The sequence below is a fragment of the Girardinichthys multiradiatus genome, chromosome 4 (genome assembly GCF_021462225.1).
Source record: "Girardinichthys multiradiatus isolate DD_20200921_A chromosome 4, DD_fGirMul_XY1, whole genome shotgun sequence".
Lineage (NCBI taxonomy): Eukaryota > Metazoa > Chordata > Actinopteri > Cyprinodontiformes > Goodeidae > Girardinichthys > Girardinichthys multiradiatus.
Genome location: NC_061797.1, coordinates 17,259,444 through 17,282,733, shown reverse-complemented (window position 1 = coordinate 17,282,733; position 23,290 = coordinate 17,259,444). Strand labels below are relative to the sequence as shown.

Genomic DNA, 23,290 nt, shown 5'->3' with positions numbered 1-23,290 from the left:
AAGACTTGCTCTCTTGGTCACAGATGCGCCAGCTAGATGTGCACCAACAATTTGTCCTCTTTTGAACTCTGGTATGTCACCCATAATGTGTGCATTTCAATATTTTGAGCAAAACTGTGCTCTTACCCTGCTAATTGAACCTTCACACTCTGCTCTTACTGGTGCAATGTGCAATCAATGAAGACTGGCTACCAGGCTCGTCCAATTTAGCCATGAAACCTCCCACACTAAAATGACAGGTGTTTCAGTTTCATTGTCCAACCCCTGTATATATATCCCTTCCGACCTGGTAATACCTTGGGAACCCTCTGTAATGAGTTAGGATGGATGGATGGATGGATGGATGGATGGATGGATGGATGGATGGATGGATGGATGGATGGATGGATGGATGGATGGATGGACAGACAGATGGGTGAATGGAAGATATCAACGAGGTATTATGAGGAATGAGTCATTGTCTCATCTCAGTTAATAATTTAATAATTCAGAAACTGCAAATGTATTATGTAAAATAACTAGAGATTTATTTTTGCTTCAGAGAAAACAGTATTTTAACATTTGTCAGCTAATTTTCCCATTCAAACTAAACATGGAATTTTTATATTCTTAACACAAAGAGATTCTTTTAAGGTGAGACATAGGAAACACTAGAGAAATGTAACATGTAAAAGAATGATTGGGAAAAGCCAGCCAATGTTCTGTTAATTTCCTCCCGGCAGCAGAAATTGTGCTTAAACTTTGAGTAAAGACCAGCAAAGTCTGCATGTAGGAGACCGGATGTGCCACAGGCCAGCAGCTGCTCTCAATGTGGGACAGAATAGCTGACAATTTACTCATGGCAGAGAAAAAGAAATGGACACCAAATAACTTCATCAATAATACACACACAAAAATATGCAAATATTACTACAACATCCCCAAAAGACATACAACTAAATAGAGCTCACTATAAATCAGATATAGCGTGTTCGCAGGTTGTTTTAATTTTATCAGGCTGTGAAAAGTGATGATGGGCATTTTTTCACTGTTGGGTTCAGATCTTGTATTTACAGGTAATAGTCTCTATTTGTTACTGTGACAGTAAAATCGGCTGCTTCAGACACAGCTTGCCGCTTCCTGAAAAAATGGGCATCTGCTTCTCCATGTGAAATCGCACCAGGTGGCCAACGCTCTGAAACACTTGGTCCCGTGTTCGTACCTGATCACACAAACATAAAACAAGACTGAGGGTGTTCCTCCCATCCTCATGTTGAAGTGTCCACATCTACAGTTCCTTATAAAAGTATTTATACCACTTAAACTTTGTTTAGATTTTGTCACATCAACAGCCACAAACTCCAATATATTTGTTGTGCTACATTACTTTTAAAATCTTCTCCAAATATCTGAAAAGTGTGATGAGCATATGCATTCAGCCCCCCTGCTACAGTACTTTGTAGAACCACTTTTTGCTATACTTACAACTGTCTCTCTCAGTCTTTTGGGCATATGTTTCTACCAGTTATGCACATCTAGAGACAGATGGTATTGTCCTTTTTTTGCAGAGTAGATCAGGCTCAATCAGATTGAATGGTGCGCATCGTACTTTTTAATTTTGTCTAGACCATTATAACACATAAATATGTTTTCATCTAGACTATTCCATTGTTATTCTGGCTAACAATGGAATAGTCTTTGGTTAAATGGGGTTTCTTTCAGGAGCACCCTGTATTAGACACCATCCATCTGTTCCTCAACTCTGTCCACTTCTATGTCTTTTCAGAAGAAAAGTATATCCACACCTTGATGCTGCCACCACAATATTTCACCATGGGGCTGGTTTGTTTAGGGTGATGTACCCTGTTAGTTTTCTGCCACAATTAGCAAAACAGTTAGATTTTGGTTCTATCGGATCAGAGCACCGCATGTTTGCCTTGTTTCTTGCATTCCTTGCAGCAAACTTTAAGCATGACTTCTTACCAAAAGCTTTCCTGTCAATAGACATTGCCAGTTGAGCTGTCTCTTCTGATATCTGTAGCTCCTCCAGAGTTATGGTGTTCTTAGCTGCCTCTTTGATTAATGCACTGCTTTTCTAGCCTGTTAGTTTAGGTGGACCACCTTTACTTGGTGGGTTTGCAGTTGAGCAATATTCTTTCTAAATTAGTGCTCCTTGAGATGTGTAAAGCTGGGGAGGTTGATTTATAACCCGACCCTGCTTTGAAGTTGAAGTCCACAACCTTTTCTCTGACCTGTCTGCTGTGTTCCTTGGTTTTCGTTATCCTGTTTGTTCACTAATGTTCTCTCACAAAACTCTGAGGGCTTTACAGAACAGATGGATTAATACTGAGATGAAATTATAGACAGATGGACTAATTAGGGTACATTTGAAGGCAGTTGATTCCACTAGAATTTTTGTAGGGGTATCAGAGTAGAGGGGGATGAAAATAAATCCATGCCACTCTTTTCAGATTGTTATCTGGAAGAGATTTTGTAAACCATGCATAATTTTTCTTCCATTTCACAATTATGCCTTATATTATAAAACTATAAAATCAACATTGAATACACTGAAGTTTAAAGCTGTATTGTGAGGAAATGAGGAAAAGTCAAAGGGGTATGGAATACTTTTGTAAGGTACTGACACTGCACACTACCTGCCCGTATGGATCCACCAGAAGTAGATGTCGCACAGTGGCCCCCTCCATCCCACTAAGGACGTACTGACCAGAGGCTGAGCTGCTCTCTCTGACCAGGAAATCCCCGCTGCAGGTGAGGAGAGACTCCGCCTGTTCTCTGCCCAGCCTGGAAATCAGAAACCCAAAGCTGCTGTGAAATATGCCTTCAATAACAAACCATGAACCCTGCAAATTGCTGATATGATGATTCCCCACCTGCCATGAAACCACCCTTCTTGGTGAATTAAGTTGTGGACTGGGGCCTTAAAGAGGGGAGTGCATCGTTCACCACTGTCCTCACACTGCACTGAGTCTGGAGGAAACAAAACCAAGAAACACAACAAAAAAAGGGTTGAATTACACAGGTATAAAATACATTCATATATGATTTACTGGATATTATCTGCTGTATGACAAATCCTTTAACTTGCAAGAAAACGTCATTTAAAGCAGCTTAAGCTGTAGCATTGGAATTCAAATTAGTGTTTTACTTTGAGCCAATAAATACAATATTTTGATGGCTTCCTTTTAATGCAGTTAAGTGAGAAGATTCACCAAAGAGAAAACAGATGTCCCCCATCTCATGTGTCATGATGATTTAAGGTTTATCACAAACACTCACTTGAAGAATACAAATGAGTGATTTAAACACGAAAAGTTGAATTTCTATCCTATTTAAGACTTGTTTTATATTGTTGTAGACGACATTCAACGTCCCTGGGGCCAGATATTAATGCTGGAAATCTGCACGCCCAGTCCCTCTCCTTGCCTGCCACTCAGCATTGAATCTGATCTTGACGTAAAGGTGGTTTGAGCAATGTACACAACAGATTCCACCTGAAAATATCAATGAAAACACTTACGCAGTTTAAATAGATCACAAATGAACTGATGTCTACATGTTGAACTAATATTTCTATGACATTAGTTAATTTTGAAATTTTTAGTGGATTATTTGCTTCTGAACTGTTAAGGAATATGATTGTCGAGTGTTAAACAGAATGTTGAAAGACCGTGTTTAAAAACTTTACTCAGTGACAACACTGAGTTATCCTACAACAACATGGAAACATGCTTTTTACTTCTGCAACATTATTGCTGACATTCACCTGCAGATGGAGCTGACGTTTCTTCTCTGACGGAGTAGTTCTCATACAGTGAAAAAGGCGGAGACAGACAGACCTGCAACAGATGAGTCATACAAACCAAACGTGACAGATATCTTTGTTAATGGGAGTGTATCAAATAAATGTGTGTGAGAGTTTCTGTGTCTGTGCGTGCATGTACCTCTAATTCCCATTATATGCCGGTGTGGGAATTGACCTGAAGGTTAGAGATTTGAGGTCGTGACAAGAAAGTTTCCCTCACCGGCACAACGATTCTGGGAAGTGACTAAGCAGCGCTGAAGAGCATCGTCTATTACATTCTACTCAGAAAGGCATTTCCTGTTCAATTGTTTCCCCCCTGTGATCCACAGATAGTTACGTTGTACAGGGCCACCCTGAGGTGTAATTGTATAAATGATTGGCTTTAATGAACTAATTGTGTACAATCAATAAGGAAACGTTTCTTTAGTCTTTAAATATTTAAATCTATTTACTCAAGTGATGTTGAGTACTAAAATTATCAGGGCTTGCCCTAGCTAACCTTTAGTCAGATGTGTTTGCAGGTAAAGCTTTCAGCTACATCCTACAGCTTCCATCAGGGACAACTCCTTAATTATATTATACAAAATATATATATGCAGGAGTAATACATTAAATTACAAATTATCTCTAAAACAACTGTTCTATTTAGTTTTCATTTCTTAATATCACCTGACTACTAGTTATAGATTATTAGCTTTTGTTTATTAATATTTGTTGTTATACCCGTAGACGGTGGTTTCAAATTAAGAAAAGGTGCAAAAGGGATCAAAATTAGCCCCAAATTTTAGAAACAGCAAAAAATGACCAATGAACGTTTTGCCTAATGGATGTTTGTTGTTCCTAATTACATTGCTGTTCTTACCTCCTGAATATCAGGCTCCCATTTCTTCTCTTCCTTTGTCACCTGCTTGTCCTCTTGTCCTCCATCCAGCGGGAAAAAGGTTTTTCCTGTGATGACATTATAGTACTCTGGCTGCTCAGTGACCTCATCCTTCTGCTTGGTCAATTGGTCCATTGATGTCTCTTTAGGACTACATTTGGGACAGATCCTAACCATAGACCTGAATAAAAACAACATCCTTGATGTTCAGCTGTTGTTGTTGTGTGTGAACTCACCATGCTGACTCACACTAATAACTTTATAACCTTGGGGAGAGGAGCACTGATGTCTGGCTGAGAAGCTGCCGGAAACGAGTCTCAAAGGCCTGACCGATGGTGCTGATAACCTCACTGGCCCGACCCTGGGGACACTCCATAATGTGGCACGCTACCCGAAAGTGAAAGAAGACACATTATTTCCATAATTCATGTACCTGGAGTTTATTGTAGTCTACAAATGAGCCCTACCTCTCTTATTGTTGAAATCCTTTGCAACATAGGCAATATAATCTGCCATGTCCTGTGAATAAATTTAAAGAATACATAATTAAAGTCATAGCCAAAAGCAAAATAACATCACATCAAAGTCAAACATCAGTTGACATAGTTAAAGTGTGTAGAGTAAGATTTAGGTTAAAGTTAAGATTCTTTGATCTGACTTGAGTTTGAATTGCATTAGCTGAGTTTTTCAAAACTATTTGAGTACCATTTAAAAAATAAATTGTGGGATTGCAGCAGAGGGTGCTGCAGGGTGCTCAAGGGTTCATGGGAGTTTGCCCAACCGGTTCACATGTGTTTTGTGGACCTGGAGAAGGCGTTCGACTGTGTCCCTCGTGATGCCCTGTGGGGGGGGGGCTCCAGGAGTATGGAGTCAGGGGCTCTTTATTAGGGGCCATCCGGTCTCTGTCCAAGTGGAGCAGGAATTTGGTCCGCATTGCCGGCACTAAGTCGGACCTGTCGGTGCATGTTGGACTCCGGCAGGGCTGCCCTTTGTCACCGTACCTGTTCATAACTTTTATGGACAGGATTTCTAGACGCAGCCAAGGGCCAGAGGGTGTCTGGTTTGGGGACCAGTGGATTTCGTCTCTTCTCTTTGCAGTTGACGTGTTCCTGCTGGCCCCCTCTAGACAAGACCTACAGCTTGCGCCGGGGTGGTTCGCAGTCGAGTGTGAAGTGGATGGGATGAAGATCAGCTCCTCCAAGTTTGAGGCCATGGTTCTCGACCGGAAAAGGGTGGCTTGTCCTCTTCAAGTTGGAGAGGAGTTCCTGCCTCAAGTGGAGGAGTTCAAGTATCTCAGGGTCTTGTTCACGAGTGAGGGAAGAATGGAACGGGAGATCTACAGACGGATCGGTGCGGCTGCCGCAGTAATGGGGACGCTGTGACGGTCCATTGTGGTGAAGAGAGAGCTGAGCTGAAAAGCAAAGCTCTCAATTTACCGGTCGGTCTACTTTCCTTCCCTCACCTATGGCCATGAACCAAAGTTCATGACCGAAAGAACAAGATCCCGGATACAAGCGGCGGAAATGAGCTTCCTCCGTAGGGTGGATGGGCACTCCAAGATATGGGCACTCCCTTATCTTGGGGCTGCACGGTGTCGCAGTTGGTAGCACTGTTGCGTTGCAGCGACAAGGTCTTGGGGTTTGACTCCTGGGCTGGGGTCTTTCTGCATGGAATTTGCATGTTCTCCCCGTGCATGCATGGGATCTCTCCGGGTACTCCAGCTTCTTCCCACAGTCCAAAAATTTCCCTGCGATGGATGGCGACCTGTTCGTGGTGTGTCCCCTGGTCATGATCTGAGGATATTTGAGTTTTGCTTTGGACCTTGTTCATGATTGTTTTCCGACTTTGAGTTTAGTTTCTTGTTCTTATTATTGTGTATGTTTTCTAGATGTCACTTTTATTCCTTACTTATTCTTGTTCATCATGCATTTTAGTTTGTGTTCTGTCGGAACCTCCTTGGATTGTTGGATTGTTTTAGTGCTTCTCTGATCGGCCCGTTCATGTTGTGTCCACTCTTGCCACCGCCTGTAATTAGCTTCATCTGGTCCACCTGTTTCTAGCCCATCAGTTTCTGTTTTCACCTGTGCCTTGCCCTTCATATACTCCTCTGTTCTGTTCATTCCTCGCTGGATCATCATATTACTGTCACCCATGTCAAGTCTGTCTGAAGCTGTTGCTACACCAAAGCCTTGGCTCCAAGTTTAGCCCTCCTCAGGCCTGTCTGTAAGTTTTTGTTTATTTATTAAACCTTGTAGTTTCACCAATCTGCTCCTGCCTGTCTGCATTTGGGTCCTACTCCTGAAACAACTCCGTCACCCCACCTCTCACCAACAGACCGCTGGAGATAGACACCAGCTACCCCGTGACCTTGTATGGCAGAAGGGGGTATAGAAAATGCATGCATGGACCTTTATCTCTGGTTGCCCTTATTATCTAATTTGTATTCCTGCTATAACCACTGTTTCTTATCTTTCTGTATCTAAAAAGCAAGCTGTGTTAAGTGGAAAGTCACTGTTGACTGCCCTAAAAGTCAGTAAAAGCTGCTAAATTGTGAAATTGCTTAATTTGGATTATTGCCCATTGTTGCTTTGTAGTCAAAGACAGAGTTTCCGAATGCCCAGTTGGAAATACAACAAGAACGGCCACTATAATCGGAATCCCAAGTGGAAGCTCGCTAAGCATCCCCTATTGTTTAGTTTTCAATGTGTCTGCACATTTAAAATGCAGTGAAGGTGGCCAATATAAACTATTTACTAACATTTCTGACAGTTTGTATCTTTTTAATCCAGTGTGGCAGACAGTGCGTTTTCATATATATTCGTAAACATATCCTTTTTGAATTTTAACTAATAAAATAAAGGGAAATATACCCAATATCAGTTTTCATTGCTTATAGCAGCTAGCCACCACAACATTTAACAAATCCCAGTTTTCTGTTGTGCAACTAAAATGCTCCCAACCCATGTGTGACGTCATGCCCAGCTCCGACTTTTGAGACTCCAATGATCTATTGTAGTGCAGTAATTTTTTTTCGACACAGAAAAATCTAGATTTCCATCCCGCCTTAACTTTAAGACGATCAGCAAGTGGCAGCATCAGGCATGTGTAATTTATCAGCAGTCTGGACAAGAAGGCAGCAGCCCTCACTGGAGCTGAGAGAGACTCCCATTCGAGGACTGCATGTGAGTGCTGCAGAACTGGGGAAGAGGCCCATGGTAGCTAACACTGGTAAGTAAGAATAGTACATGTTTTAATGAGTCTTAAAAAGTATTTAATAACACCACAAATGTCACTGGATCTGTCGCAAGTTGCTGCTAAGTTGGCAACTGAGTGTGTGCGTGTGTGTGTGTGTACTAGGATGAATGGAGTAAAATTCACAGAGGTCTAGTGCATCACTGTCTAGTATTGTTCTAGAGATATATTTTCGATATTCTAAACACAGTTTATGAGCGCCCTCAAGTGGCCGTAGTTCTAAGGTGAATAAATCAGTCAGATTGTTTCAAATGGAGCAACTCTCTGCTTTCATGTAAATTAATCTTCATTGTTGCAGACTGAGCCTATGCATAGCATGTGTTGAAATTAAGAATTGTTATTATTGGGTCGTTGTTGCTACATTTTAGTAGCATTTTTGTCGATTCTGTAGCAGTGCTCATGTCTGAGTTCTGCGTGGCATCTAGGAGCTGCAATGCTTATTCTATGCATTTTTTGATACATCTAAAAGGTCTGTGGCTCCTTGAATTATCAAATGAATGAATCAAAAAGTGAATGCTACAATGTCAAATGCATAGGAAACTAATGAAACGTAGTTATTAATTTAAAGCTGTGTTTGACCAATCCCTTGACATCTGTCTTACACTAGCTCAAGGGCAGAGTCAGCTGAAAACAATTTTCCTCAAGGCTGCAACGATTTTAATCCCATCAGCTCATGTTTTAAAGCAATTTTTTATGACACACTTCTGGATTATTTTAAGCAGTGAGCTATAAGCCTTTCCATAGATACTGCCCACTTGCTTTCTTATTTCTCAACACTTTTGTCAAACCAGGTTTTGAGTAGTTAGTGGCCCAAACTCATCTTATTTTTTCAAAACAATTTTTTTTAATATGCATTATAAGCTTTTGAGATAGAGGTCAATTCAAGTCAGCATGAATAACCCACAGGCTTCCAAATGAAAATAATGTGGCCATAAAGGGAACAAAGGGGGATTGTCAGATCAAAATGATTATTTGAAAATACACCGTCTATCTGGAATCTGGAATCTGGAAAAGGCCACAAGGGCTGGTTCGGATAGCTTTTTTCCCTTAATAAATGAAATCATAATTTTAAAACATTTTGTATTTACTCACGTTCTCCTTTTCTAGTATTAAAATCTGTTTGATCTGTGTAAAGGTCGAAGTGTGACAACAAAGCAAAAACAGCACTGCAGGCTTTACCTAATATGTGTAACATATTTCAAGTAAAGTTAATGGCCAGAGATTTATTTCTCTTGGATCTGTGTCCACAGGCAGCTGTTTCAGGTTTCCTGCTTTCATGTAAATCATATGATTTGAAGAAGTGGGAAAACCAGTCAGGGGAAAAAAATATGAAGATCCAAATTATATAAATTTCTTTGGAACAAGCAAATTGGATCAGTAACTTCTTCATAAATGTGTCATAAAACGTCAACTTTTAACTCTTGCGACAAAAAACCTGACCTGAATTAAATCTGAGGAAGTACAGTATTGATCAGCTTTTTTTTATAGTTGATATATATATTATGGAAAATCAATTAATTGGATTACATCAAGTTATGCTTTGAAATCTTTCCATAACAGATTTCTTAACACAGTTGACCTCCCCACAATTGACCCATATTTTTAGGTTTCAGCTGTCTCTGGTTCGAGTCACGGCCCCGGCAACCTGTTCCACTAGTCCTGAAAAAAAGCCTGTAATTTGGAGAGAAATTTTAATTCAAGGTGTCTAACCTCTTTCTACCATGTGAAATGAGAGAATGATCGAAACAGTACATTTTACCACACATATTTTTTTTTCTCTTAAACCTGAAAGTTTGTTCATGTGAAATATTTAAAAACAAGAACATACTGGGTCTCCTCCAGAGGCAAATGAAATGGCCTGCATGGGATGGTTGACAATCCTCTGTGGAAGACAGGGGACAGGAAAATATACATTTTTGTATGTTTTTGTTCAAAACTCCAAATGTGAGGGAGGTACATCTTGGGCTAAACTGTTACCTGTAAAGTGGAGGCTGTGATCAGAGTCAAACTGTCTGCGTAGACTGTGAGGATGGCTCTGTTCCCAGAAAACTGCATGTTGATCTGACCCAGAACAGCAGACACTCCTTTACACGGAGACTGATGGCGACAAGAATCTCAGTTACTCTACCGATCCATCATCTGACTGCTGTGTCTTTCTCTGTTTGTTTGTGCCTTACTTACCCTCTTACTGTTCAGCAAGGATTTCACTGAAGTCCTCTCACACAGTCTGCTAATTGCCTCCCTGCACACAAACACGAATTATAAACATGTATGCAGTTGAAAACACAGAAACAGAGGTACATTTGTAAATATGTGGTTGGGTGCATCCTGTGACTTGCATTTGAGAAAGGCGGAAAACAGCATTACAAGCAGCTAATGTACAGCAAACAAGGTTTTCAGTCTGTTAGTTCCTTAAACAGATGAAGAATAAAAATAAATAAATTGATAGTAGTGTGTCAAATAAAAAAAAACTTGCTTTGTAAAAAAATTGTAAACTTATACTATACTTTAAATCTACCACATTTCCAAAATTGCATATTTTAGCAAACCAATTAATTTCACAGCGTTTTTATATTCAGGATTACTATTTTAGATAAAAGACTAAATAACTAAAACATTTAGTCATTGTAAAATGAAAGTTCACCCCCAGCTGATTGTAAGGTATGAAGAGATAGATGATCTGGTCTTTACCAGGTTCCAAAATGATTTCATTTGAGTTCTAGTGAACAAAACATCAAAGCATGTAATTATTTATTAAACAAAGATGAAGCCAATGTTCTTTAACATTTAGAACATGCCAAAAACCCTAGACAGGTACAAAATATGTAAAATCAGATAAAACTCAAGGCGGTGTTCTTTGTTTTGCCATTTCTGAAGATATATTGTTACTACAAGTCAGAAGAATCCGAATCAGTTTGTACGGACAAACAAGGAATTTGACTTCAGTACACTTTGCTTTCAGTGAAGATTTTTTGTATTATGATTTTTAATATATAAATAATAATGGAAATAGAAAATATCTTTTTAAATGTATATACGTACACATTTGACTTTACAATAGAATTATAACGAGATCAGTCCAAGTATGCATGGTGTTGTTCTGGACTATCAAGTGTTCATCAGAGAAACAGCCTGGGGGAAGAAACTGTCTCTGTGGCGGCTGGTTTTAGCAGACAGTGCTCTGTAGCGCCGACCTGAAGGTAAAAGTGTAAACAGTTTGAGTACAGGTTGTGTGGGGTCTGCACACAAACTGTTTACAGTCTGTTTAAGTCAAAAGCATTTATCAGCAGGAATAGAGATGTACCTATCAGGCTATTCCAGATTGATATCAATTTCCGATATTCTGATTATTTTTTATTCCAAGGACCATCTTACACAAAACTGAAAAAATGCACTGCTGCTCTTTGATGAGGTAGTTGTTTGGAATCCAACAGAAATAAAAGATAAGATCATATCCATTTATGTATCAAAGTGTTATCCCTAACCTCTAAATGATTTTAATAAACTTAGAAAGTTCGTGCAGTTGGCTGATGTGTTTACAGACTGGTCATGTTTGAAGTTCCTAGTTTTGATGCCTCTATTAAATAGGGAAAAAATATATATATCTTCCAGTGTTCAACCTGATGATCACCAATCAAGAGTCCAAACTCTTGCCGATTGATTAGTGACTAGTTTTATTTTCTTCTGAAAAATGTTGGTCTCAATAGTATATACAGTATATAGTTTATGTTGTATTACTGAAGCTATAAGAATTCACAATCACAATAAACTATGAATCCATCTATCTATTCATTGTCTTCTGCTTATCTGAGACTGGGTCGCAGGACAACAGGTCCAGGAGGGGAACCTGGACATCCCTCTTCCCGGCAATATACTCCGGCTCATTCTGGGGTATCAGAAGAAGTTCCCAGGCGGGATGCATAGTACTTCCAGCGGGTTCTGGCTATTCCCCGGAGTCTCATCCCAGGAGGACATGCCCAGGAAACCTCTGAAGGGAGGCACCTAGGGTGCATCCTAATCAGATGCTCGAACCACCTCAGTTGACTCCATTCGATACGGAGAAGCAGCTATTCTACCTTACCCTATCTCTAAGGCTGAGTCCATCTTGTATCTGGGATCTCGTTCTTTCAGTCATGATCCATATCTCATGGCCATAGGTGCGGGTTGGTACATAGACGGACCGGTAAATCAAGGGCTGTGCTTTTACGCTTGAACTCTTTCTTCACCACACCCAACCAGAGCAGGGTCCACATTACTGCAGACGAAGCGCCAATCTATCTATCTCCCACTCCATTCTACCATCACTGGTGAACAAGGCACCAAGATACTTAAACTCCTCCGCTTGAGGCAGAGACTGACCCCTAACACAAAGGGGGCTGTCCACCCTTTTCTGGTTCAGAACCATGGCTCAATATTAGGGGAGTTGACTCTCACCCTGGGTGCTTCAAACTCAGCAGTGAACCGTTCCAGTGCACGCTGGAGGTCATGGCCTGAAGAAGCCAACAGAATCACATCGTCCGCAAAAAGACAAGATGAGATCCAGAGGTTCCCAAACCAGACACCCTCCTCTCCATGACTACGCCTTGAGACCCTGTCCATGGACTTCACAAACAGGATCCGTGATAAGAGACAGCCATTGCAGAGTCCAACGACCATTGGGAACAGGCTCGACTTTGTGCAGAGAATGCTATAAACTATAAATATTATTGGAAATAGATCAAAGAGCTAATATTAAATAATTATTCAGATCGCAGCAGTGTGTTAAAAGGAGTAAAAAGATCAATGAAGCAATGCAAAATCTGTGTTGCATAAACGCACATGTGCTCTAGTGCGCACACACACACACACACACACACAATAAATACTAAGTTGTGCGTTTCATGACTAACTGAATTATTTGCTAACAAATTGGCAACATCGGCCATTGAAGAATTTGAAGAATCCAGGAAAAATCTTATACATAAGGCCCAATTCTGTCAGTGCAAGGCCTCTGCACTGGATCTACTTAAGTGGACCGACACAAGGCAGCAAGCTATTTCTAATAGTCTAACAAATTAATATTCAACACTGTTTGGTGAAATCGTGGAAAAATACAGTATATACTTACCAAATACCAAATACTATAATCCAAATATAATTTTCAGGGAAAGGGAAGAGTTTGCTTGCTACATCAGCACAATGCTGTCACACATTCTTAGCTCCTTACAGCACGGCTCTGTAAGTTTTGTAATTAATATGTCCAGGCACTAAAGTCGCCTGTCCCCAGTCCAGGACTGTCCCACGCTGAGAACATGAATGTATGGGAAGTCTTACTAACAGCTGAAGAGACAAGTTGTATTAGGTTTAAAAATTGATTATTAAAAGAGAAAATTATTGTTATTACTGTTTTTTGGAAGCCCAACACTTTAAGAAAGTTGTTAAAGATAGATTTAGTTTTGTCAAATGATTTATCTTGGTTACTCTATTAAAAAGGTACTAAAAACTAGTTCCAGCACACAAGATTAACACTGCGCTGCACAGTGGCTGATAATGGTGTGGCCCATACTAGAAGCATGAATTCCCAGTTCAAAGTTACAAACATCAACGGGATGAGGAAGCAACAATGATATAGATGTTTTGGCTCTGTCCTAAAATACAAGAATTTTGGCTGTGCTTGCAGTTAAATGTTTTTCTGAACCCACTCACTTTGCTTTTTGGGGTTGTCCCTGAGGGGTTGGGATTACCTGCTGGGGGCCATTAGGTTATTTCTTTTTCAACTTTATTAGCACACGCCTCTGATTCTTCTAAGGGGGGGGGGATGCTGCCCCAGCCACAGTATCACTTTGGATTAAGGATTTAATTTAAAACTGGATACAAATCAGATGGGTAATGAGAGTTTATGAATTTCTTTTTTTTTTTTTTATCAAACCTGGAAATCTATTTCTACCTTTTTTTAATTAACCTTCGACACAAGTTCAGGAATAGATTGTTCTAAGCTAAACTGGCTGATCCATTATAGTTTTACTCTTTCTGTATGTCACTCATTGACAGTGAGGACTGGGTTTGTTATATATACTTTCAGTATATATAACAAACATAAAGAAACATCAATTGGGGCGTTCACTGAAGTCAACTCTGACTCTGAAATTTGGAAGTTTCTCTTCAACCTTGACTTAAGAATCCAACACGGCTGCTGCCATTATGTCTGAAATCTGGTGATAGCTGTAGTTCACCCAGAACTTTGATATACTGCAACCAACACAATAAACCCCCACAGCTTCAATGTAGTATTATAGTGAGCAATAATAACACTTGGGGGAACTTTCAAACTCTATCCCAATGATTTTTTGTGTGCCAAGGCACATTGCAGAATCCAGAGTATGGAGTCACTACCAATGGCTTTATTAGGAACTTAAAAAAAAGTTCTTACATGTGTATTTTATTTTATATGCCATGTTTTTATAGAAAATCCAAATCTTGCTTTGATAACGATGGTCACATATAACTGAAGTCCTGTTCAATTGCAGCAAACATTTGTCCCCTGAAGAAAATAAAAAAAGTCCATTCAAATGCCTAAAGGATTGCAGCAAGATGCTGCATATCTTATATAAGTCTTGTGATCTCTTCTGCCATCATCTGCTGGGGAAGTAGCATCAGAGCCAGGGACTTAAAAAAGCTCAACAAGCTGATAAAGAAGGCTGGTTCTGTTCTGGGGACTCCTCTGGAACCTCTGGAGATCATTGTGGAAAGAAAGATTCTTCATAAAATGAAGAACATTATGGAGAACCCTGAGCATCCTCTTCATGAGACTGTCCTACAACAACAGAGTGTCTTCAGTCAGAGGCTTCTTCAGATCTGCTGTAAGACGGAGCGCTACAGGAGATCCTTCCTGCCCACAGTCATCAGCATCTACAACGACTCTTTGAGGAAACCTTCATAATGAGCTACAACAACATTTAATTTCCCTTTGGGATTAATAAAGTATTTTTGAATTGAATTTCTGGGCGCAGATGCTCGGGTCGGAAAGGTAAAACCTTAAAAACACACATAACTGTGTAGGCAATGAGGCCATTTTCCTGGAAGAACATTTCTCCTCCTGGAAAACAAGCTTTATGTAATAGATGTGTTCTCTCTCTCTGTGGCTCGCTTTTTAATAAGCCTATGAGAGATGATTAGGAGGAAATTCATCTAATTCGATTTTCTGGCCCATCGCTCTGCAGCACTGTTGTTAACAGAAGTTGCTCTGTGTTGGCATTCTGCACTAGAATGTCAATATCAAATGATAACGAGAAAGCCCCAGTTTATGAAACATTATACATTTAATTTGATTTCCCCTCTTAATAAATAATAAGCTACACATGTCCGCTTTGGCAAATATATGTTAAGTGGAATTGGTGTTAAGAGATGCTGCTGCTCCTTTATGCACATGCAAAACATCAGCTTTTCCATGCTGTGTGTGCAAATGTATAAATAATGCATTATATATGCATATAAGTGTTCCTCTATATGTATTTATTTTAATCTTTAGCTTTCTTCTTTTTTAGTAAAGCATGTTTTGACTTTCTAAAAACTTCACCCACTGATTCAAAATTTGAGTTCCTGTAGTTGGAAAGAATGCTCTGTCTACATCCTTTTATCTTAAAATATATTAACTTTCTGGAGGACTTAATTATTAAGTAATTTTTTTTAAAGTCTTTTAAATTTTGATTGTTTTAACGTTGAAGATCTTAGAAATGTTTGTTGAATTTACCTAATATTTGACCATTTGTTGGTTTGACTATCTGGAATCTTTTAAGCTCTTTTCTCAGAATGTTTACTTGTACTTCCAGACCTCAGGATGACCTCTTCCTGCCGACATTTCTAAATCACATTACTAACAGAGAAAAACATCTTTCCTCCTTCAAGCTTCTCCAACTTTATGGGTATTAATTATAACGTTTTTTTAAAGCTTGAATATTTCAAATTCTTTAATATTTGCATTAACTAGCCTTTACCCCCAAATTAATACAAACCATCTAAAGCTGTAATAAGCAAGTGAAACAAGGACATTTTCTCAGTGAAAAATGCCAAACACACACAGTGCTGGTAAAAAGCTTACACAGACTTACCATCGTCCTGAATTTCAAACTTATTATGGGTTTTTAAGAACGCATTTCAACTGTTATTTTTCCTAAGTGATATGATCGTACAACTATACAGATCCAATGAGTTACAATAACAAGACCTGCCTGACAAATTTGAATTCATTGTGGATGATTTTAGACAGTTTGCACACACCTTCCGATACAAAAGTTTGTCATTTTTATTCCTTCCTGTAAGAGCTCCTTCAAGACTGTTGAAAAACCATTTCAGATGACTACCTCATGAAGCTCATTGAGAGATGCCAAGAGTGTGCAAAACAGTAATCAAAGCAAAAACATTTCAAGGTATTTCACATGTTTCTGTTTGCTGCATAGTTCTATATACTTTTGCAGCATAGTTTGTAGAAAGTAATAAAAATAAGGAAAAGCCATTGAACGAAAAACATGTCCAAAGCTTCGCCATATATATATATATGTACAGTATATATGTTATTGTGGCTTGTAAAAGTATTCATACATCTTCATCTTTTCCACATATTGTCACATTACAACCAGAGCATAAATATATTATATTGGAATTTTAAGTGAAAGACCAACACAAAGTGGTATTCGGTTGTGAAGTGGAACGAAAATTATACATGATTTCTTTTTTCTTTTTTTTACAAATTAAAAGTTGACTAGGGCATTGTGCAAAAGTATTCAGCCCCCCAGAGTCAATAGTTTGTGGAACCACCTTTTGCTGCAATTACTGCTGCAAGTCTTTTAGGGTATGTCTCTACTAGCTTTTCACATCTAGTGACTGACATTTTTGCCCATTCTTCTTTGCAAAACAGCTCAAGCTCAGTCAGATTAGATGGAGAGTGTTTGTGAACAGCAGTTTTCAGATCTTGCCACAGATTTTCAATTGGGTTTAGGTCTGGACTTTGACTGGGCCATTCTAACACATGAATATGTTTTGTTTTAAACCATTCCACTGTAGCCCTGGCTTTATGCTTAGGGTCGTTGTTCTGCTGGAAGGTGAACCTCCGCTCTAGTCTCAAGTCTTTTGCAGACTCCAACAGGTTTTCTTCCAAGATTGCCCTGTTTTTAGCTCCATCCATCTTCCCATCAACTCTGACCACCTTCCCTGTCCCTCCTGAAGAGAAGCACCCCCAGAACATGATGCTGCCACCACCATATTTGACAGTGGGGATGGTGTGTTCAGAGTGATGTGCTGTGTTAGTTCTCCACCACACATAGCGTTTTGCATTTTGGCCAAAAAGTTCAATTTTGATCTCATCTGACCAAAGCACCTTCTTCCACATGTTGGAAAATCTTTTTATAGCCTAAGCCTGCTTTAAACTTCTCCACAACTTTATCCTTGACCTGTCTGATTTGTTCCTTGGACTTCATGATGCTGTTTGCTCCCCAATATTCTACAACCTCTGAAGCCGCCACAGAGCAGCTGTATTTGTACTGAGATTAGATTACACACAGATGGACTCTATTTAGTCATTAGCAATCATCATGCAACTTCTGAAGGCAATTGGTTGCACTCAGAGTAAATGGGGCTGAATACTTTCACACACTGCACATTTCAGTTTTTTATTTGTAAAAAATGTTTTAAATCATGTATAATAATAATATATGTGCAGTGGCTATATACAGGTCCTTCTCAAAATATTAGCATATTGTGATAAAGTTCATTATTTTCCATAATGTCATGATGAAAATTTAACATTCATATATTTTAGATTCATTGCACACTAACTGAAATATTTCAGGTCTTTTATTGTCTTAATACGGATGATTTTGGCATACAGCTCATGAAAACCCAAAATTCCTATCTCACAAAATTAGCATATCATTAAAAGGGTCTCTAAACGAGCTATGAACCTAATCATCTGAATCAACGAGTTAACTCTAAACACCTGCAAAAGATTCCTGAGGCCTTTAAAACTCCCAGCCTGGTTCATCACTCAAAACCCCAATCATGGGTAAGACTGCCGACCTGACTGCTGTCCAGAAGGCCACTATTGACACCCTCAAGCAAGAGGGTAAGACACAGAAAGAAATTTCTGAACGAATAGGCTGTTCCCAGAGTGCTGTATCAAGGCACCTCAGTGGGAAGTCTGTGGGAAGGAAAAAGTGTGGCAGAAAACGCTGCACAACGAGAAGAGGTGACCGGACCCTGAGGAAGATTGTGGAGAAGGGCCGATTCCAGACCTTGGGGGACCTGCGGAAGCAGTGGACTGAGTCTGGAGTAGAAACATCCAGAGCCACCGTGCACAGGCGTGTGCAGGAAATGGGCTACAGGTGCCGCATTCCCCAGGTCAAGCCACTTTTGAACCAGAAACAGCGGCAGAAGCGCCTGACCTGGGCTACAGAGAAGCAGCACTGGACTGTTGCTCAGTGGTCCAAAGTACTTTTTTCGGATGAAAGCAAATTCTGCATGTCATTCGGAAATCAAGGTGCCAGAGTCTGGAGGAAGACTGGGGAGAAGGAAATGCCAAAATGCCAGAAGTCCAGTGTCAAGTACCCACAGTCAGTGATGGTCTGGGGTGCCGTGTCAGCTGCTGGTGTTGGTCCACTGTGTTTTATCAAGGGCAGGGTCAATGCAGCTAGCTATCAGGAGATTTTGGAGCACTTCATGCTTCCATCTGCTGAAAAGCTTTATGGAGATGAAGATTTCATTTTTCAGCACGACCTGGCACCTGCTCACAGTGCCAAAACCACTGGTAAATGGTTTACTGACCATGGTATCACTGTGCTCAATTGGCCTGCCAACTCTCCTGACCTGAACCCCATAGAGAATCTGTGGGATATTGTGAAGAGAACGTTGAGAGACTCAAGACCCAACACTCTGGATGAGCTAAAGGCCGCTATCGAAGCATCCTGGGCCTCCATAAGACCTCAGCAGTGCCACAGGCTGATTGCCTCCATGCCACGCCGCATTGAAGCAGTCATTTCTGCAAAAGGATTCCCGAACAAGTATTGAGTGCATAACTGTACATGATTATTTGAAGGTTGACGTTTTTTGTATTAAAAACACTTTTCTTTTATTGGTCGGATGAAATATGCTAATTTTGTGAGACAGGAATTTTGGGTTTTCATGAGCTGTATGCCAAAATCATCCGTATTAAGACAATAAAAGACCTGAAATATTTCAGTTAGTGTGCAATGAATCTAAAATATATGAATGTTAAATTTTCATCATGACATTATGGAAAATAATGAACTTTATCACAATATGCTAATATTTTGAGAAGGACCTGTATATACTAACAAAAATGTTGCTACTTGTCCCTGTAGGCTTAGTCAGTACATTTTCAATAGGTCAGGGCCCAAGCTAGTTTTAATGTGTTTGAGAGCATTGTCTTGTTGAAACAGCCAGTTCTATCCAAGTTGTAAACATGTGACCCAAACTTTCACCCTCAGATAAAAGTAAATTGGTTCAGATGTTCAGAAAACCGCCAAGGCTCAAGCCGATCATAAACTGGAAACTGCGGGAACACCAGTGTCTGTGTTCACAGTGAACTGAGTTTTACACCTAGTTCTCACAGAAATGACATCCTGGGCGAGCAGAATACAGCCCCACAGAAATATGTAACCTCCTCTTCCTATTCTCAGCAGCAAGTTGGAGATGCCTTCAAACTGAAGATCACTGTACAAGCTGCCAAGCATCGTGGAGGCAGCATCATGCTGTGGGGTTGTTTTGCTACCAGTTGCTCTGTTACACTGAATAAGGTGGATTTAGTAATGAAGATGGAGGACTTTCACTAAATTATTGTTCTTCATCTCCAATCAGCTGCTATATGGTTGAAACATGTCCACAACTGGGTGTTTCAACAAAACAATGATCCCAAATAAACTGGTTTAATAAAATGGAAATGCAGACTGACAGAAACAGACTTTAGTCCTGTTGAAATGACCCAACCTCAGCTCAACTGAAAATATGTGGCACAATTTAAAAGCAGAACCTGTCCTAGGGAAAAGACCAGTTTGGATGAACTGTACCAATTCTGCACTGTAGTCAAGTCTCCAGCCAGAATAATGACACAGGTTTTTGATGGGTGCTAAGAGTTTTGATCAAGGTGCAGTATGCTAAGGGACGTTGAGTTAGAAATTAGTGGAGCTATATGCATATATTTAAGTGTGTGAATATTTGATCCAAATGCAGATTGGAGAAAATTCACAATAAATTCCAATTTGCTTATTGTAAAGTAATTTGATCTTGGAAAAGGGACAATTCAGATGTATTGCCGAAGGTCCAACATTTATATCACCTTCATGCCCTGTCACGATCCTGAGGTGTTTGGGCTTTAATTGTCTGTTGTGTTTGTGTATTTTAACCATTTCTTGCTGCCTATTGTGTTATTTAGGTTCAGCTTTTAGTTTATTTTTCTGTTCTCATTATTGTTAGATGTTCTCCTTAATTCATTCTTTTGTGATTTATTCTAGTGGTCTTTTTTACATGTAGTATTATTCCTCTTAGATCTCTGTTTCTCTTTTCCTTTCTTGATTTGTAGTTTTCTTGCATTTCTGTTCAGCTAATTTGTGTTAATTAGTCTGTGTCCGTCAGCTGTTTTGCCCTGCTTGTTATTTCTACGCCAGTTTCATATCCTGTTTTTATTTAGATAAAAATGTCTCATCTTTAGCTGCACACCTCCAAGTAGATAAGTTTTATCCTTGTGCTCAATGATCTGCCGAAGCAAAAACTCAGTATACCTCTGACTGTATGCATAGGAGTGTGTATGTATTATCGTACCGTGTGACTTGCATTCTTGTATCAAAGTCGAGTGTCCTCATGGATTGGATCACTTCCACGCTACCCATGTACTTGAAAAACACAAACAAATAAGCAAAACACAACAGTAATTACAGAGAAACCTAATCAAAATAACCAAAAGGCAGAGCAGTTATGTCTTTGTGTCCTATAAGTCCATTGTATGTGTCCACAGTGTTAAACTGCTATCTACAGCAACACAATATATGATAGATTTTACAATTTGATAGTAAATATTTGAAAAATGGATTGTAGAAGCACTCATGCAGCCAGACAACATTTGCTCACTGCAGTCGTTCTCCCATTGGTCATGAGTTTGAGTAAAACAGGCCCCATAGGGTGGAGTCGCGATTAGTAAACCCATTGATCTGAACCGGACTCGAATCAATCATTGTACATGTGGGAGGGGTGAGTGGGCGGAAGTGTGATGTGTGTGTGTGTGTGTGTGTGTGTGTGTGTGTGCTTGTTTATAGAGGATAGTCAGACAGTCCGTTCTCTTTTCCATTGCCGGTCAGCTAACAAGTCCTGCTCCTAATCACCCATGCGAACACACCTCCTGTTATGGGACAGCATGAGCCCTGCTAATACCGGACACACACGCACGCATGCGCGCTCGCGCACACACGCACGCACGTGTAAGCAAGCAGAGTTGATCTAGAGAGGAGCAGAGAGCCGGGATGAGTCACTACTGTCTACACAGAAAGCTGCATGTGAGAAGGAAGGTGGGGGGAGTGAGGGGTTTAAATATATAATAGAGCATGTGGAAAGATAAGAGGGTTTGTGAGTTTTCTTTGTGTCAGTTTGTTTTGGCACTGACAGAATTGAAGCTGTTAATCCCAGTCCTATGCACTCACACTAAAACTCAGGTGGAAAACTACACTTTGTTTCATAATGAGATTCTTTAGTGATGCTTAAACACAAGGAAATGCATAAATAGTCTCATATACCTTTATTTCTAGATTTTGTGTGCACAGGTAGGATAAGTGGTCTGAGGTACCTTCACATGATGGTGAGCCGCTCTGTTTGATGTCCTCACCACTGCACAGTCATCTACTGCCTCCAAGCAGCAAAGCCCATCGCTTTGATGTAAGCATGAAGTGCAGGGGAGGCTGGCCATCCGGTGCAGTGTGATGGGGCGCTTTGTGGAGAGGAGAGCCGGGTGAATCAGGTTTGGTCCACTGCTGAAGGACACACCAAGGGAACAGCCCAAATCTGTTCTAGACAGAGGTCTGTCATCCTGTTTATGATCAGTTCTGTCTATGTTTGTTTTTGCTTGTCCCCTTTGGCCTTTTCGCAAGCAATTAGGACTTTGCAGACAGATATTGGCCACGTGGGGGATAAAGTTCCTCAGGGTAGATGATCCATGGTGAGATGGTGTCCCAGGATCAAGCTGAGCAAAATCAGGGTCTAAGCATAGGTCCCTCTTCGAGGGTGAAATTCTTTCAGGGTGATCCTCCAAAGATGTCAAGGAATCGTTACGCAGTCGGCTGTATTTGGTGCGTTTCAGCATACCTACAGATGATAAACAAAAGCATATTATAATTAAATTGGCAAAAAAAGTGTTTTCATGAGCTACCTTTAAAACAAGCCCACCTGGTAGGAGTCTTGTCTGTGATTTGAAAATGGGTATGGTTTGCTCTCGCATAATCAAGGCACTGGAAAACTAGAAAAAGGAAAAAAAGGGGAAAAGAGAAAGAGTTGACATCAGTAATGGCATAACAAAAATTTAGAAGAAAGCCACAAAGTTCTGGGTTTTTGTTCTTATGCCAATCAGTTGCTCTTTACAAATGTATCCTTGTGTTTGGGAATCACCTTGCTTAGATCACTAGATGTGATTCCCACTGCACATTACAGCAAATTCAACTCACCTGCATAGGACTGGGCTTTCCTGTGTAGCTCAAAATCCTGTCTGCTCCACTCCAGTCATGCCGTGTAAATGCTCAAACCTCCTCACTGACCTGAACCCTTCTCCGTCAGTTAACCAGCTTCCAGCTCTGCTTCACAAAATCAGTGTTTTCTATCTGACGCATGGGCGAACTGTGCAGCTTTTATGAATGAACATACTTTTTTATGAATGAGAGGCTCTAACTGTTCTTTCTCTCTCTATGATGGCGCATGCAGATGAATGTTTGAATGAACCAGAGGAGACATTGACAGACGGACCCTAAGGCACTGTTGCCCCTCCTTCACCCATGAACTACCATCCAATCACAGACAGAAAGGGTGACTCATGCTCTGCACACACACACACACACACACACACACACACACACACACACACACACAGGCACCTACAGTTATACACTGAAGCAGAGCCAATAGAATGCTTTGTCCCTCTGTGTTAACGTCACTTGCACCTACGAGATGCTTTTAGAGCGCATTATTAATGCATTATTAGCTTGACTTCCTCCCCAGAAATGTTTCTATCTAATTTCTGAATAAAATTACATTTTACCATCTATTATGTAGGAATTGCTCAGTCTGACTTGATCTACGCGATAAAATGCATTTCATAGTTTATCAAATGC

General features: G+C 40.1%; 1 protein-coding gene across 1 annotated transcript; it reads right to left on the bottom strand.

The window, feature by feature from the left end:
- Positions 1–429: 429 nt before the first annotated feature.
- On the bottom strand, positions 430–22,918 carry LOC124867254 (SHC-transforming protein 4-like). Its single transcript, XM_047363612.1, has 14 exons — positions 22,631–22,918; positions 22,356–22,425; positions 21,760–22,274; positions 20,745–20,815; positions 10,119–10,179; positions 9,915–10,034; positions 9,766–9,819; positions 5,153–5,204; positions 4,952–5,072; positions 4,668–4,866; positions 3,767–3,839; positions 2,874–2,970; positions 2,637–2,784; positions 430–1,201 (listed from the first exon to the last, which is right to left on the bottom strand). Exons 1-14 carry the CDS (start codon positions 22,634–22,636, stop codon positions 1,073–1,075), a joined length of 1,716 nt encoding a protein of 571 aa, XP_047219568.1. The 5' UTR covers positions 22,637–22,918; the 3' UTR covers positions 430–1,072.
- Positions 22,919–23,290: the final 372 nt, after the last annotated feature.